A 14,461-nucleotide genomic window follows, 5' to 3' on the forward strand; every position below is an offset into this window, starting at 1 on the left:
AATATGTACAAATAACATACTGATATATATGCATTAATGTCTGCATGTGTGCTTTGCAGATTGGGGACCTCATAGACCACTATCACTTCTTCCACAGTCGGACTATCAAGAGATCAACTTTATCGAGCCGTGGTCGCCATAGTTTCATCTCCATGGAGCCCAAGGTGAGCCTGTGGCCTGCTGTAGACCTGCTGTGTAGACACGTCTGTTGTTCTGTGTCTGTCGGTGGGTTGACTGGCTCAGTCGACTCGGTTGAGACTCAGTGGATCTCTCCTGACTCTGTAATCAAGCTGCTGTTCAGGGTGACGGCTGAGGAAACTCCATGTGTTACTCAGAGTCCTGCAGGTGGTTCGCTTTATTAGGTCAATATGTGGATGAAGATCGTTCTTTCAAAATGGAATTTTGAAAGAACAATTCAGAATGATTCAGGCTGACTGAAAGACTGAATCATTTTTTTTCTTTGCAGAACAACAGTATTGACCCATACAAGTGCAGAATATAAAAAGGGAACTACATTTCTGACACTCTGTATGTACAGAAATAGTTGATCTTGTCTGCGTAATATAATACACACTGTTACACAGTTAAACCTATAGAGTTACTTGTAACCCTGGCAGACTTGGGTTTTAAATTATTATCATTTAGTCTAGAATTTAAAATAATAATAAAATTGCTTGATTAAATTTTTAGAACTGATTTATACTCTTCTCTTTAATCAACGGTAAAATCTTTATTTACATGTTTTTGAATTTTTCCACATTAAATGTTGGTAATATCACACAATATCCTAGTTAAGCTTCTAAGTTCATTTTGCCCATGTCTAACTCAAAAAACTCTTGTAAAACATTTTACTACAGAATTTATTCATAACATTTTTTCCAAGATGTCAATTTCTACAGCTTTAACATAAATTATTTTCTAGTTTTTGGTGTTGGGTTCAGTACTGCTTCAAAAGGAACCAGAATGTAACCGTGTTAATCAGATTTTTTTTACTGTGCCACAGTACAAAGTTCATGGTCTCCACCTTGAACACTGCTGTGCGTCAAACCTCGTTTATCACTCAGACTGTTGAGGCTTTAGGTGCAGCTTGACCCAAAGTGCAGCCACAACATTTGACAAAGTTTTCACTGAAGTTCTTTGGCTAAAAAAAAAAAATCTTCCTTGACACAGATTTTCTGCTTGTACTCTAAAACCTTTGTCCTGAGCTTATTTAGACATGTACTATGTAAAGTGTTCACTCCTTTGTTCAGAGACAGATCTATAAAAGCTACTCCTGAGGGAACCATTTTCACCATGGCTGAAAATTAAATCAAGTTTACTTGCATCATGCTGTATTAATTTAATATTTCTAATAAATGAAGATTGGGGACCTCAATAGTTGTGTAAAACAACCATGTCAGATGAAAATAGCTGAAAGTCTTCAATGTTAAACTTCCCATTTATAACGATATGTGATTTTTTTTAATAACAAAGAGTGTAATGACACATTTTAACAATATGTTTGTGAAAGCAAAATTTTCCAAACAGTTAAAGTTTCTAAAAACACAAAGAGCTTTTCAATAATTTGTAATTAGCAGCACATCGAATTGCAGATGTTGGAAAAGAAAGTAGATTAATCATAACTAGTATAATCATAATATTCAATAAAAACATTGCAATTAACATGTTTTTCTGCTATTGTGCTGGTTTGTATTCCACCTTTTGGGGTCTTATAACAGTAAATAGCCACACATGATCCTGGTTACTGAGCCCAATATGCTAAACACAGGAGAGTGTTGAAAGCCTTGTGATGATTTTTTAAAACAATTAAAAATTTCTCATTCAGCCCATTTCATCTTCCTCATAGCGGAAGACTCTAAATATTAGAGTCTTCTTATTCCAGACTCTAATATTTAGTTTGACTGGTTTTAAATGATTTAAAGTTAATTTGGCAATATGTCTGTCATTTGTTTGATTTATGGATTGATTTATGTTGAGAAGACAAACATTTACTTGCAAAAAAAAAAAAAAAGTGATTTTTTTCTTTTCTGTATGAAATGAACAATGCATGTGGGAACTAAATAAATGTTTGTGGCCCAATATCATGACTTTGGATGTGGACGGCTTAACGAACCAGGTGAAGCTCCGGGGCTGCAAGTTGCAGACCTCTGACTTGGGTGTTCATAAATAAATACAAGCTTCTGCACAGCACTAAATATTCCTAAATAAAGCTGCATTTTTGTTACAAGCAACACATGAAATAAAAATAATTTTATGCTGAATCTAAAATCTATAAACCCTTCATATTTTTTGTATTCTGTAAAAATATACATACACTAAATAGGCTGAGAAAGCCAGACATGTTTTTTTTTTTGGTTGTTTTTTATGGATTTTAGCTGCATTCTTGTCCTGGCTGTGCACTTTAACCCTTGTGTTTACAAATGGGGTCCAACCGACCCCACACACGTAAAACTTGTATCATTTGCCGCAGTCCTCTATGTTTGCCTCAGTCCTCACATGCACAAGGGTTAAATCACTTCAATTAGGACGACTCATCTCAACTCGCCCCCAGATCAGAACCAGACTAGGTGGATAGAAAATTACACATAAAAGCTGCAGAAAATGACATACAACTTCATTTAATTAGAGACAAAGGTGAGCATTTTTATGGTTCTTTAACTCCATAATCCATGAAATAAAAAAAACAAACAAACAGGGTAAATAAACTAACACACAGCAGTCAGTGGTACGCATCATGATGTCGGGGAAAAGAAGATGTCATGTTTGTAACGGTAACAGCACAGTTATGATGAAATAATATGCCTTTGAGCATTATAAATACCCAAACTAGTATTCAATTCAATCCAAAAAGACTTTTTTCTTCCCACAGGAAAGTTAAATATTGTCGTAACTCATACGGCGGAAGTATCTTCAAAGAGTCATTGAGCATGTTGATGCTGTGGGCAGGAAGGATCTCAGACAGCAGTCAGTCACACAACAAATCTGAGCAAGCCTCTGACTGAAGACTGTTGCTGTGTGACTGTCATGAGACGCTAAGAGCTTAATATCTGATGACGCCATCAGTTATTAGGAAGCAATGCTTATCCTGCTCATTTGCTTTTGCCGCTCCTCTTTAACTTTCTGTTTGTTCGTTTGGTTATGCCAATGCTGCTGTGGTAATACTATAATGGTGCACTGTTGGATAAAGCCACCATTTTAACAAGTTTCCATTACTTAGCTGAACAAAATTAATTAGGTTATTATTAGAAATTCTCCCCCATTTCATTTAAACTGAAAAGAAACATGAAGTTATGTTTTCAGACGAGTCTGTTTTCTCTTTTTTAAATGACTGTAGAAAAACTGTTATTTGAACATGATCTTGCATTTTTTAAAGTATTGCCCGAAGACAGTATGGTACCATAGGCAGTTGGGTACAGCTGCCCAAAATCTTTCTTTTACGGGTGTAAAATGTAAATACACTGGGATGAAATGGTACGGTTTGCTTACCAGATAAGGGTAGAAAGCTCTAATCTTTTATCTTTTGCATATTTTGCCTTCATCTTTCACACTCAAGCTTGTTTAGATTTGCTTTTTTATGAAGTGGGCCACATTTTCATACAAGCTGAGACTTGACTTGGAAAACTGCAGACAAGAATGCATGATGAGCAGTAAGGATCAGTAAAGAAGCATCACTGTGTTTAAGCTACAGTAGAGAGTCAAAAGAGAAGCGAGACACCACCTGTCACCTCCTGGTATACACCTGGTCGTCTTATAGCTCGGTTCATGTTGTGTGTTTTTTAAATTTTTTTTATTCCATTTTTTTTCTTTACCTATGCTCCTTTGATTCCTTTTTTTGCTTCCAGTATACGCGTCTCCTGACCCGGTTCTTCTTGCCCTCTTGGGCCCGACGCTGTGCCTGGTAGAGGCAGGTCTGATGCCAGCTGGCTGAGATACGGATTTTAACAGACTGGATGAGGAACAGAAGGTTAACTGAGAGAAAACCGAAAGGGAGATGAACCATAGAAACTAAATGAAGAAAGCTTGGACCGTACAGTAATTGAGCTGTCAGCTTTTATCCCTACAGAGCAATCTGCAGACCAGTCTGTGTTTGGGTCTCAAACTGATGGCCAGTTTGCTCCAGCTGAGTCTGGCGCACTGCTAATGATGTTTTGCAATCAGGTTTTGTGATGACAGCCGTGCGCGTTTTTTTTTTTTGTGTGTGTATGAGTGAGTCAGATGGGTGTAGCAGAGCCATGAAAAGACGCACCCTGCCATCCCCAGTACTTACTGGCACGCATGTTACCATGGCGATGCAGCACAGATTACCAGTTTATGTCACCTGACTAAACGTGGTGTCACTCGCCTGTCGGGTCATTTTCCAAGATAAAAAGAGGTCACGATGCTGAGAAGCATTCCAAGAAGGCTACATGTGGCAGAAATGAGTCTGCTGGTCGCGGTCATTTTAAATTCCTGAAATACGTCTTGAAGGTTTAAACTGAGGGAAACGTTTAAAACCGTTAAATTAACTGCAGTTCACATTGTACATTGTTTAGCTTTTATCGAGCTTCAAAAATTATCTGTATAATAAAAAGATAAACTAAATCAAAAAGTTGAACGCTTGAGGTCTCAATTACTATATCTACCACACACCTTCACAGAGCAGCTGTTCTTCATTCTGGGCCTCGCAAAGTGTTGGTGACATTAGAACGCAGATTTTATTTACTTCTGTTAGCGATTAAAGTGAGCACATGGGTGATTAAAAGCATGAATAAACAAGTGCTTTTGAGCTAGTTCTAGAACTACTTTGTTGGAAAATTCCCCCAAGGAAGTGCAAATGGAAATTTTATGACATCTCAAACTTGAAGATAAACCTGTCAGGATGTACTGCTCAAAGATCAAAGTCTTTTTGAGGTTTGATAAGACTCCTTGGAGAAACAACCATGCATATTAATACTTGATAAAATTAGAAACACTGTCCTATAAGTTTGTTTAATTTTCCTTGAGTAAATTGGCATTCATTAGTCTCTTCTCCGCTTTGTTTTGGTGATTTAATAAATGCTCATGACAAGTTTAACAGAAGCTTTTATATTAAATTGGCAGTAGTGAAAAGAACAAAAATTGTTCTGCAAAACACTTGTAATTTAACACTGTATCTTATAGAAAGACGACTTATTGAGACCATTTTCGCTTTTACATTATTGAGCTGCTGACAGTTTTTTTTTTAAGTTGCACAATGCGCATCACAACAATACATCTCTGTTTTAGTTATTTCAGAGTCCAGAGGTCGGCACTGGCCTGGTGTGACGTGTCCTTTTTATTTATGGGTGACAACAATTAACCGTGTCAACACGACTTGCTGCACTGCGACAATCCTTATGTGTCTATGGCTTAAAGACAAAAACATAATCCAGTTGAGAATAGATTCAGATCAGCTAATGTTTCATATTATTGCTATAGGAGAATAAAAGACTTTTACTCGATTCCACTTAACGTGGAATCGAGTAAAAGCTGTGTTAAGACGTTCTAGCGCCAGCAAACAGGAACTGCTTCGTTTTAGGTTGCAACATTCTTCTTGGTAATTTGCTAAGTTGCTGTGAGTAAAGTCATTTGTAGCAACACTGATATCTTAAGACTGAAAGCTTGAGAGTCATTACAGATTTATTAATTTTTTTACAGTATTCTTAAAATGCAAAATGAAAATAACTGTTACCCTTAGACTGAATTCACCTCAGAAGGACGAAGAGGGATTAGCCCGTAGCTGCATATGGAAGAGTTTTGTTCATGACGTGAAAGCACTAACGAACCGTTGATGACACACTCTGCTGTCATGGATGAAAATCTTGTTGCTGTTGAAGGCTTACATCAGAGCCAGATGCAACAAGCAATACGTTAATTAACCACATAATAAATTAAAATAAGCTCCATAATTTCCGTTCTAATGGTTAATATTTTTTTGGAGGGCAGTTTTGTTGACAGATTTTGTAATCTGTTACATCTATTGCTTCAGTTGTGGTTTTTATTTCTGTTTTATTTATTGTTTTTGGGCATTTTGTTTACTTATGTGGTTATTTAAAATATCCCCCAGTTCCAGTGTGAGTTAAAAATTGTTTATTTCTTTTTTTACAAAATTAAAGTTTATTGGTCTTGAGAGGACAAACTTTTCATTATTCTGGCGATATCATTACATTGCTTGAAAATGGTCTCAAAACAACATAATCGCAATAACAACTTATTGTCCATCAAAATTTGCTATTGATACAGGCCTATGTACATCAAAACCTGTCTTAAATGTCTTGAGCTCGTCTAAATGCTTAAGCGACATCTTGGGATAAAGCACTGTAGTTATACGAGACCAAAAAGGAGTTCTTTTTGACCAACTCGGCCCAACATGTTTGGTGGATCCTTATACTGTCGCCTTTGGAGGTGGAAGATTTTTTCTTCTAGGGATTTTTAGGAAGAAACTTTGTTTCTTCAGCCAGAACAGTGAAGATGGGTCTTGTATTGGTCTTACTGGCAAGGCAACAAAGAAGGGGCTAAAGAGGAGGCACATAAAGAGGTGACCTTAGCCTCTCAGTCCTACAGAAAATCTGTGGAGGAAGCTGAAACTTTCAGTTGCCAAGTGGCGGTCAAGAAACCCAAAGAATTTAGAGTGTTTCTGCAAAATGCCCCCTGAGATCTCTGCAAACTTAAAGGCTAACTACAAAAATCATCTCCGTATTGTGCTGGCCAAATGGATGATTCTCAAAGTCATACAAAGTCAAACTGATTGTTTTACTCACTGATGAGCAAAGCAACTTTGAGCTTTTATTTAAAGAGATAATTAACCGTTTAGACTGAGCTGCCCCATCCAGTCTGAGGAGCTTGGATGCTGTGTTTGGTCAGTGCACGTCTCTAAGCAATCGCACCACACAGCTGGTACGAAACTCTTTCTTTCACTTGGGAAATATTTCCAAATTAAGAATGCTGGTGTTAGGACATGGATTAGAGAAAGTCCTCCATGCTTTTGTTTCTTCTTATTTACATTATTCTGCAGCGTCACTTTCTTACTAGAACCAAGCAGAGGACACACACATAAGTCCTGTGTTAATGTTTCTAGCTGGCTACCAGGTACTTATTAGAGTTCACTTTAACATGTTGCTGTTAATCTTTAGGGCTTTGCAGGGTGAAGCTCCTTATTTATATCTTTGACCCGCTAAAGCCTTACATATTTACTCTGAACCTCAGCCAACCAGAGGTTCTGGTTGGGTCCTCAGACCGGATTCAAAAGTTGTAAATGTGGAGTTCGCTCTTTTCAGATATTCACACCTTGACTGTATGAGATGCTTCTCTTGTCTTTTTGTGGTATTGACAGCATTGACTACTTTAAAAGTCAGCTGACGACTCTTTATTCAGCTAAACTTAAAATTTTTACCATCGACTTTTATTCTATGTCCTTCTTTTGTTCTCTTATTGTTTGTATGATATCTTAAAGCAAGTTGGGATTTTTGTCTTTCAAAGGTGTGGTGCAGTATTTCAGCTTCCCAAAATACATTTTCTTTCAAATATCTGACTTTTGATATTTATGGCAATATATATAGATTAAGTGAATCTGTGAATATTCAGCCATGACTAGGTGAAAGCCCAGTGATTATATTAAAGCTGCAATAAGTAATGTTTATAAAAATATATTTTTCACGAATTTGTTAAAACTGTCACTATGTCCTGATAGTATGAGACAGATAATCTGTGACAAAGCTGAGCTCTTCTTCCTTGAGATCCTACCATCGTCTGCAGAAACACACTGCTTCTGATCAGAAACGACCAATCAGAGTCAGGAGGATGGTCTTAACGTTGTCAATCAACCCACGTGTACATGTTGCTCAGATCTTCCCCTCACCGGAGCCTGCCTTAGATACCCAAGATCTGTTGAGAAGAGTCTTAAAATGTGCTACAATTTGGCCTCACACAGTTAATTTTTAATTTTTGTATCATTTTCGAAAGTTTTTGAACATTTTGTCGGACTTTTCAAAGTGAAATAAACTTCTTGTCCATTTGACACAAATTACTGTTTAGTTTACTGACATCAACTTTATGGAAACCAAACTCCACATTATTACTGTGTTTTTAGCTTCAAGCCAAATCTGAAACATGAACTTGCAGGAGATTGATCAAATTAAAACAAAAAGTCGGCACTTGACAGCATGAGCAACGCTGCACATTACATCATCTGTTTGTTTTTTCTAATCTGAAATTGCATCCAGATAAAGAAAGATGTCTGAACTCGACCAAATCTCCAGAGCTTTGAATTCCAAACAAGAAACACAAATAAATCATTGCATTTTATATAAACCCTTTGTTCCCTCCGACATGTTTTTGTTCGAAATAACTACTGCAATGCAAATCTGAAATCCCTCTCCAACTGTTTAATGTTGAGTGTAAGCAATAATTACAGTGTTATAGTATTATTTTCCCTCTTTTGTGTCCTTTTGATGTGTTGTCAGAGATTAGTACAGGATTACGTCTGCGGCTCTGTTTGGGATGCTGGACCGTCCTGTTTGCAGTCTTTTTCACTAATTTCCACAAGCGTTTAAATGAAATTACTCATTTGGACAAAACTCATTTCAAAATGTTTCTTTTCCACTTCTTTTTTCTTTTTTCTTTAAATGACTTTTAAAAATATATTTAGATGGGTTTTTTAAAAGTACAGGCCATATATTTTTTTATTTACCACTGAAGGAAGCTTAATATTTATAATAACAAACATGTTCAGTAACAGTAATCTTTTACTGAACACATTTCTTCTGAGTGGAAGTAATATTAATGTTTCAAAGGTATCCTGTCAGAGTCCTGACTTTAATCTGAGTGGAAATCTTTGGAATTGAGATAAAGATTAGGGTGATGGCAGGGAGGTCTTCTGACCTCTATCGCTTGGAGCTCATCAATAAAGACAAATCATCAAATTACCAGTGGAAACTTGTCAAAAAGCCAGTAAGCAAAGATTTAACTGAGTAATTTTAATAATAAAAATAAGAAGAGACGATAAAAAGGCTTTTTTTATGTGTAAAAACACTGAAAAGAAAAAAAATATTTATTTTTGCTCCTTTTGTTGGAATTGCTTTCCTTAAACAGAATCTTTTTTTAATTATTATTATTTTATCATTCCTGTTTAGAAACAAACTTGTGTGTTTATATGAAAATAATTTAAAATCACAATCTGCTAGGATTGTAAATAATTTGGTCCAAACTTTAAGTCAGAACTGTGTTTGTATCGAGTCCTTGTATCAAATCTCCCCCCTGCTTTAAATTGAACAAATTGACTAATTAAGACTCGGTGTGCTAGGAAACCACGGTTTCCTGAAGTCTCTAAAAAGTTTGAGTTTCTCAAATGTACTTAAGTCAGTGCAATAACCAGCTTTTTCTCTCAGGCCAAAAGGTTCACGAGTATTCTGCTTGCTATTTTTTTTCTCTTCAAACTCCCAGCTTACATTTTTGTAGCCTGCAGCTCAAACATCATCACACAAACAGCAGTGAAAGTGGATCAATTTGTTCCCATTTGCTCTATTGAAGTGAACTCTTCCCCAGTTTCCCCTGGTTACTGACCCAGCCAGCAAGAGAGCCACCTGCAAACCCTTACACAGAGCTCGAATGAGAGCCGGAGGGGGGGGGGGGGAGGAATGAGGGAGGGAGAGGCAGGGATATCAGCGAGTAAAACGACGACAGTCTGAGGGAGCAAATGGGCATCTGTGGATAAGAGGAGCGTAAAATGTAATGAAAAAGAAGTGCTAAGAGAGCAGTAACTCAGGGGCAGAGAGGAGAGAGGAAAAAGACTAGAGATAACTGGGAATCAGACTGGAAGAAAAAGCACAATAAGGAACTTTGACATTGGAGCAGAGGTGTTAGCAGGCAATCCAGTGTTCAATCAAATTGGAGTTAAATAGATTGTCACACCTCAAAGCCGGCCAAAGAACCGGCACAAAAACAACTTGAGCAATATATAGCCAAGCTTTAGGGGGGCAGTAATGACGGGCAGTGTTGTTTTTTGTTTGGATAAACTCTGGCACACAAAATCCAATCGATCTAGATAGCAGTAGTTTGTTTTTATTGAAGACCGAACAGGAAGGCCACAGCGCTCGAAAGAGGATGGCCTTTTTCTCACCTGTGGGTGTTAAGCAAAATGTGGACACAACTTTTAAATGTATTGCCGGAAAAGAAATGTATCATCATCGTGTGTGCAATCTACTTTAAGTTGTACAGTTCCTGTTTGTGAGGAAGTAATTTCATCAGATTTCCCAGTTGGGCGTAAATAAAGGCATTCTAGCAGCGTGATTGACAGAAAAGTCAGCCTGAAGTTTCAGTGAGGGTTTTTTTCCCCTCAATTTATCTCCTTTTTATAATTTATAAGTATCAACTTTTCAAATCCAGCTCTCTTGTACTCCCTTTTCAAATGCTGCCCTGGGCAGCATTTGGGTATTAAGTGAGGACATTCTTAAGTGTCCTCACTTAAGAATAGCTTTTAATGTTTTATGAAATATATAATATTTTCTGGATTATTCAGAACATCCCAATCATCACACAATTTCCCTAATAAAATAAAAAAATTTCATTATCATAAATGTATAACTTTTGTTTTTTTTTTCATTAGTATTTGTATTCCAGTCTTGAGAAGTTGAAGTAAACGTCAGTAGACTGATCTGCAGTCTGGATCTGCAGTCTAGACTGATCTGGAAAAAAGCGCTACAGCTTTCAACCTTATGGTGATTTTATTTTATTATTTTTTTAAGTGTAACGCATGAAAATATAAAATTGCCTCTCTGAGTGCTGAAAAACAGTTTTTTCATCTTACTACTTTTAAAAAGAAAAACGGCATATAATTGCTCACAGAGACAGATGTACTTATGAGAAATAAAGCAGGATGTGGCAACAGAAGAATTTTTTTTTAGGGCACTCTGTGACCATAAAAATGCACAGCGTTTTGACTTTCTGCGAAAATTTAAGACGGTTCTTCGTCCGTCCAGGAAAATTTTCCTCATTCTTCCCCCGATCCATCCTCAGGTCAAATCTCTTTGAAAAGACCATTGTGTTTGTACTGAAACGTAAATGAAACCAACATAATAGTCCTACAAACACCTGAGACTGAGTTTTGTGGGACAGATATGACAGAACAACATTATGCCTATAAGAAAAAATGACCAAGTAGAGGAAACTTTATGGTTTAGAAAAGTTCTGATCAGATCCTGATATCCGAGTTTGCATATCCAGCGTTTACTGCTTTTTTCGTTGTTGTTGCACTTGTGTAAGTCGACATGAATAAACCACACAGTCATTATCAGCTTTTGTGCATACACCTTTAATTGTTTTAGTTCTTTCAGCTGTCAGTTTTAGTTTCAGTTTACACCACAGAGCGTATTTGTCTCTTAAAGATTTATTTTTTTTTGTATATATATTTTTTTGTCATATTTAAATTACTTAATACATCAAAAGATCTCTGAACGACATGCTTCAACCGGCTTGTAGTTTGAATTTAATTTTCATGTTAACTGCCAGAGGTAAACTTTCTGTGTGAATCACTGCATAACGCTCTTGAACTTGAACTGATGGCCAGACGTTGTGAATCAGTGCGTCCTTATCGTCCAGATCCTGAAGCGGCAAAGCAGACCCTGAACATCATGCTACTTTGAAATGTTGGTGTATCTCCACATTTAAGCGGATACCACCCAAGTTCCACTTTGGCCTCATCAGTCAGAGTATGTTTAGGTTTGAGAATCAATAAGTTGTTTTTTTTATGGAGGGAAATGTGTGTTGGATTTTTTTCTAATGATCTCCTGGATGAGTCCTTGGTTTGCGCTTGAGATAATTTTTGATCGGCTTGCCTCTCTTTGGAGGAGATCTTTTAGCCCATTTCATGCTGTCAGATAGGTTCTAGTTTTGACTACAGGTCTGACGGTAATCAGGCCTTGGTAAGGCCAGTGAAGTTGAAATGGGCTTTCTAAAAAATATGCAAAATCACAGTTAATCTGTGAGGCATGTTAAAAATAACACGTTTCATGTTGAGGTTGTAAAGTCACATTTCCAGTAAAATAAAGTGACTTAATTGTTTTATGCAAAGCTCTGTATTATTAAATACACTTTCTTTAACCAGATGAGGAATGATTTAGATGATGCATGATTTAGATAAATACATATGATCTATAAAGTTGTTGTTTTACTAAAAAGACATTGAGTTCATCTGCATTTGGGTTTGTACAGTTGGAGAAATCACAGCATGAAAACAAATCCATGAGATCAAGTCTATTTATTAAATATAGCATCAAGCAAAATTTATTTGAACTGGAAAACTTGGCTTATTGTGTCGAAATTACACACATTTTATTTTTAATTCTTTGTATCAAAAAAAGTCTTGATGTTTGTGCATGAAATGAAGTATGGAGAATAATTTTACAAAAAGAAACAAGTGCAACTGCAGCTCTTACTTGCACCATCTCCTTGCACAAATTGGCCTGCTTGATGTCAACATGAAGGCTGCAGGCCTCCACAGCCTCAGCTCCATAAAAGGACGTGTTTCCTGTGAGCAGCTTGCTTCTCTGTAGTTGGGGTCAGACATTCTGGTAATTCCAGAAGAAGCTACTGAACAGTTTTGGACTTCAGCGGACAAGATCGGCTTAAAAGATCTGCACATTTCTGCTGATAGTGAACTTTGTATAAATTCAATGAGATCATATACACGTTTAATTTGAAATTAGTTTAGGGCTCAATGTCTTTGCTCCTTTAAAATGTAGTAAAAGTATTGTAAATGATGCAAAGGTCGTCTTATTTTTCTTCAGATGTTGGATATATGTGTTGCGACTTGAGTGAATAATTACTTTTAGTTTTCAAAAAAGTGCAATTAAAGCTTTGGAAGGCTTCATGGATCTTAGATTTGCAAGTTGCAGGAAGGCTCATACACTATGTGGGAGTTGCTCTGGAGCTTTGTGTAAATGGTCACTTTGAAGCCGATGGTCCTGATAGTGGTCCGTAGTGAAATGAGCTGAGACTTCGGCACATGGAGGAAGCTTCGGGCTTTTTCTCCATCTCCGATCACTTTGTTTCTCTTTGCCCTGATTCCTTTTCTGTCATATCTTGCTGTGCTCTGCACATTTATTGAATTACTTCACCAATGGAAAGTGTTATTTTTTCTTTTTTTAGCCTTTCTTCACAACATTGTAAACAATATATGTAGCTAAGAAATCCAGATTATTTACTATAAAATCAATTATTCCCACCTCTTGCTCCCTTTTGGTCCCTCATGCAATTTGTTTTTCACTTGTCTCCTCTTTAAGCTCAGACTTCCTTCATTCACTCTCCTGGGACTTCTTCTCTTCAGCTCTTTATCGCCTCTCCTCCTCATCTAATCTTGTCTTGTTGCCTCGCTCTCCAACTCTCCAGAGATCCCGTGGATTGTTTCAGTGTATGAGACCAGATAATCACTCCGCAGTCATCATGTCAGCTTTTCTGTTCTTCTTTTAGTTCACGTTCTCCTCTCCATCTGCAGAGGCTGCATAGATGCAGAGAAATGTTTTACTTTTACAGAGGTGCAGTGAGTAATATGCGGGGAATCATCAATTTCTGAATGTCTGCTGAACTATATAATGTATATAATAAAAATGTATTGCCCTTTATGTGTATTTTTTTGTCTGAGCATTACTTTGACAGTCAGACATCTAGCTTCACAACAGCACCATGCATATATCTGAAAACACGCTTTGTAAAATGTGAGTTTTATTACAGTTTGACACACTACAACCTTAAACTTCTTTTAATTTAATGGCATTTCATGACAGAGCAAGGCAAAGTACCACATCATTTTTAAGGGAAATAACCCCGCCATCCCACTAGAGTTATATCTCCTGTTTTTTTGTGGCTCGTCTCAACCCACTTTGCGCATCTAGAGATGGACATTTTCTCCTGTTCTGTTTTCCAAAAATAACTCCATCTCAGTCAGATTGTTGCCTCGCACATTTTCAACTAGATTTAGGCCTGGAATTTGACTGGGCCATTCAAACACATCAGAGTTGGGCATTTGTGGCCTTCAAAGTGTTCTGCATTTCTTGACCACTTCTCAGTTCGACAGGTTCTGATGTAAATGAATTGATTTATTTATTTTTTTTAGGTTTGCAGTCGTTTCATTCTTTCTATTTTTATGTGTTGGATCACAGCATCATTCTGTGACATGTTCAAAGCTGTGATATATTTGTCCTTCTTAGAACAGCTGGATTTATACTGAGATTGAGTTATCTATATGAGGGCTTTTATTTACTCTTTGGGAAACCTCTGAAAGGAATTATTTAGTTATCAGAGATTGAGGGCTTAATTAAAGGCTTGACATATTTTCTAGATTTTCAAATTTAGTAAATAATGTTTAATTTTCCTCCTACCTTCTTGCACAATTCTTTTGCTAGTTTCTCACATAAAATCCCAATAAAATACATGTTTTGTGGTTGTAACCTGACAAAATGCCTCCCTGTGT

At 36.8% G+C, this 14,461-nt stretch overlaps 1 protein-coding gene across 1 annotated transcript in view; it reads left to right on the plus strand.

The window, feature by feature from the left end:
• Positions 1-14,461, plus strand: part of pcsk5b (proprotein convertase subtilisin/kexin type 5b) — a 95,869-nt gene that overhangs the window by 9,220 nt on the left and 72,188 nt on the right. Inside the window, 1 exon segment of the mRNA XM_081610684.1 lies at positions 60-164. Within this exon segment, the coding sequence (XP_081466810.1) occupies positions 60-164 (105 nt within the window).

This window comes from Poecilia reticulata, chromosome 9 (genome assembly GCF_904066995.2).
Source record: "Poecilia reticulata chromosome 9, P_reticulata-male-v2, whole genome shotgun sequence".
Taxonomy (NCBI): domain Eukaryota; kingdom Metazoa; phylum Chordata; class Actinopteri; order Cyprinodontiformes; family Poeciliidae; genus Poecilia; species Poecilia reticulata.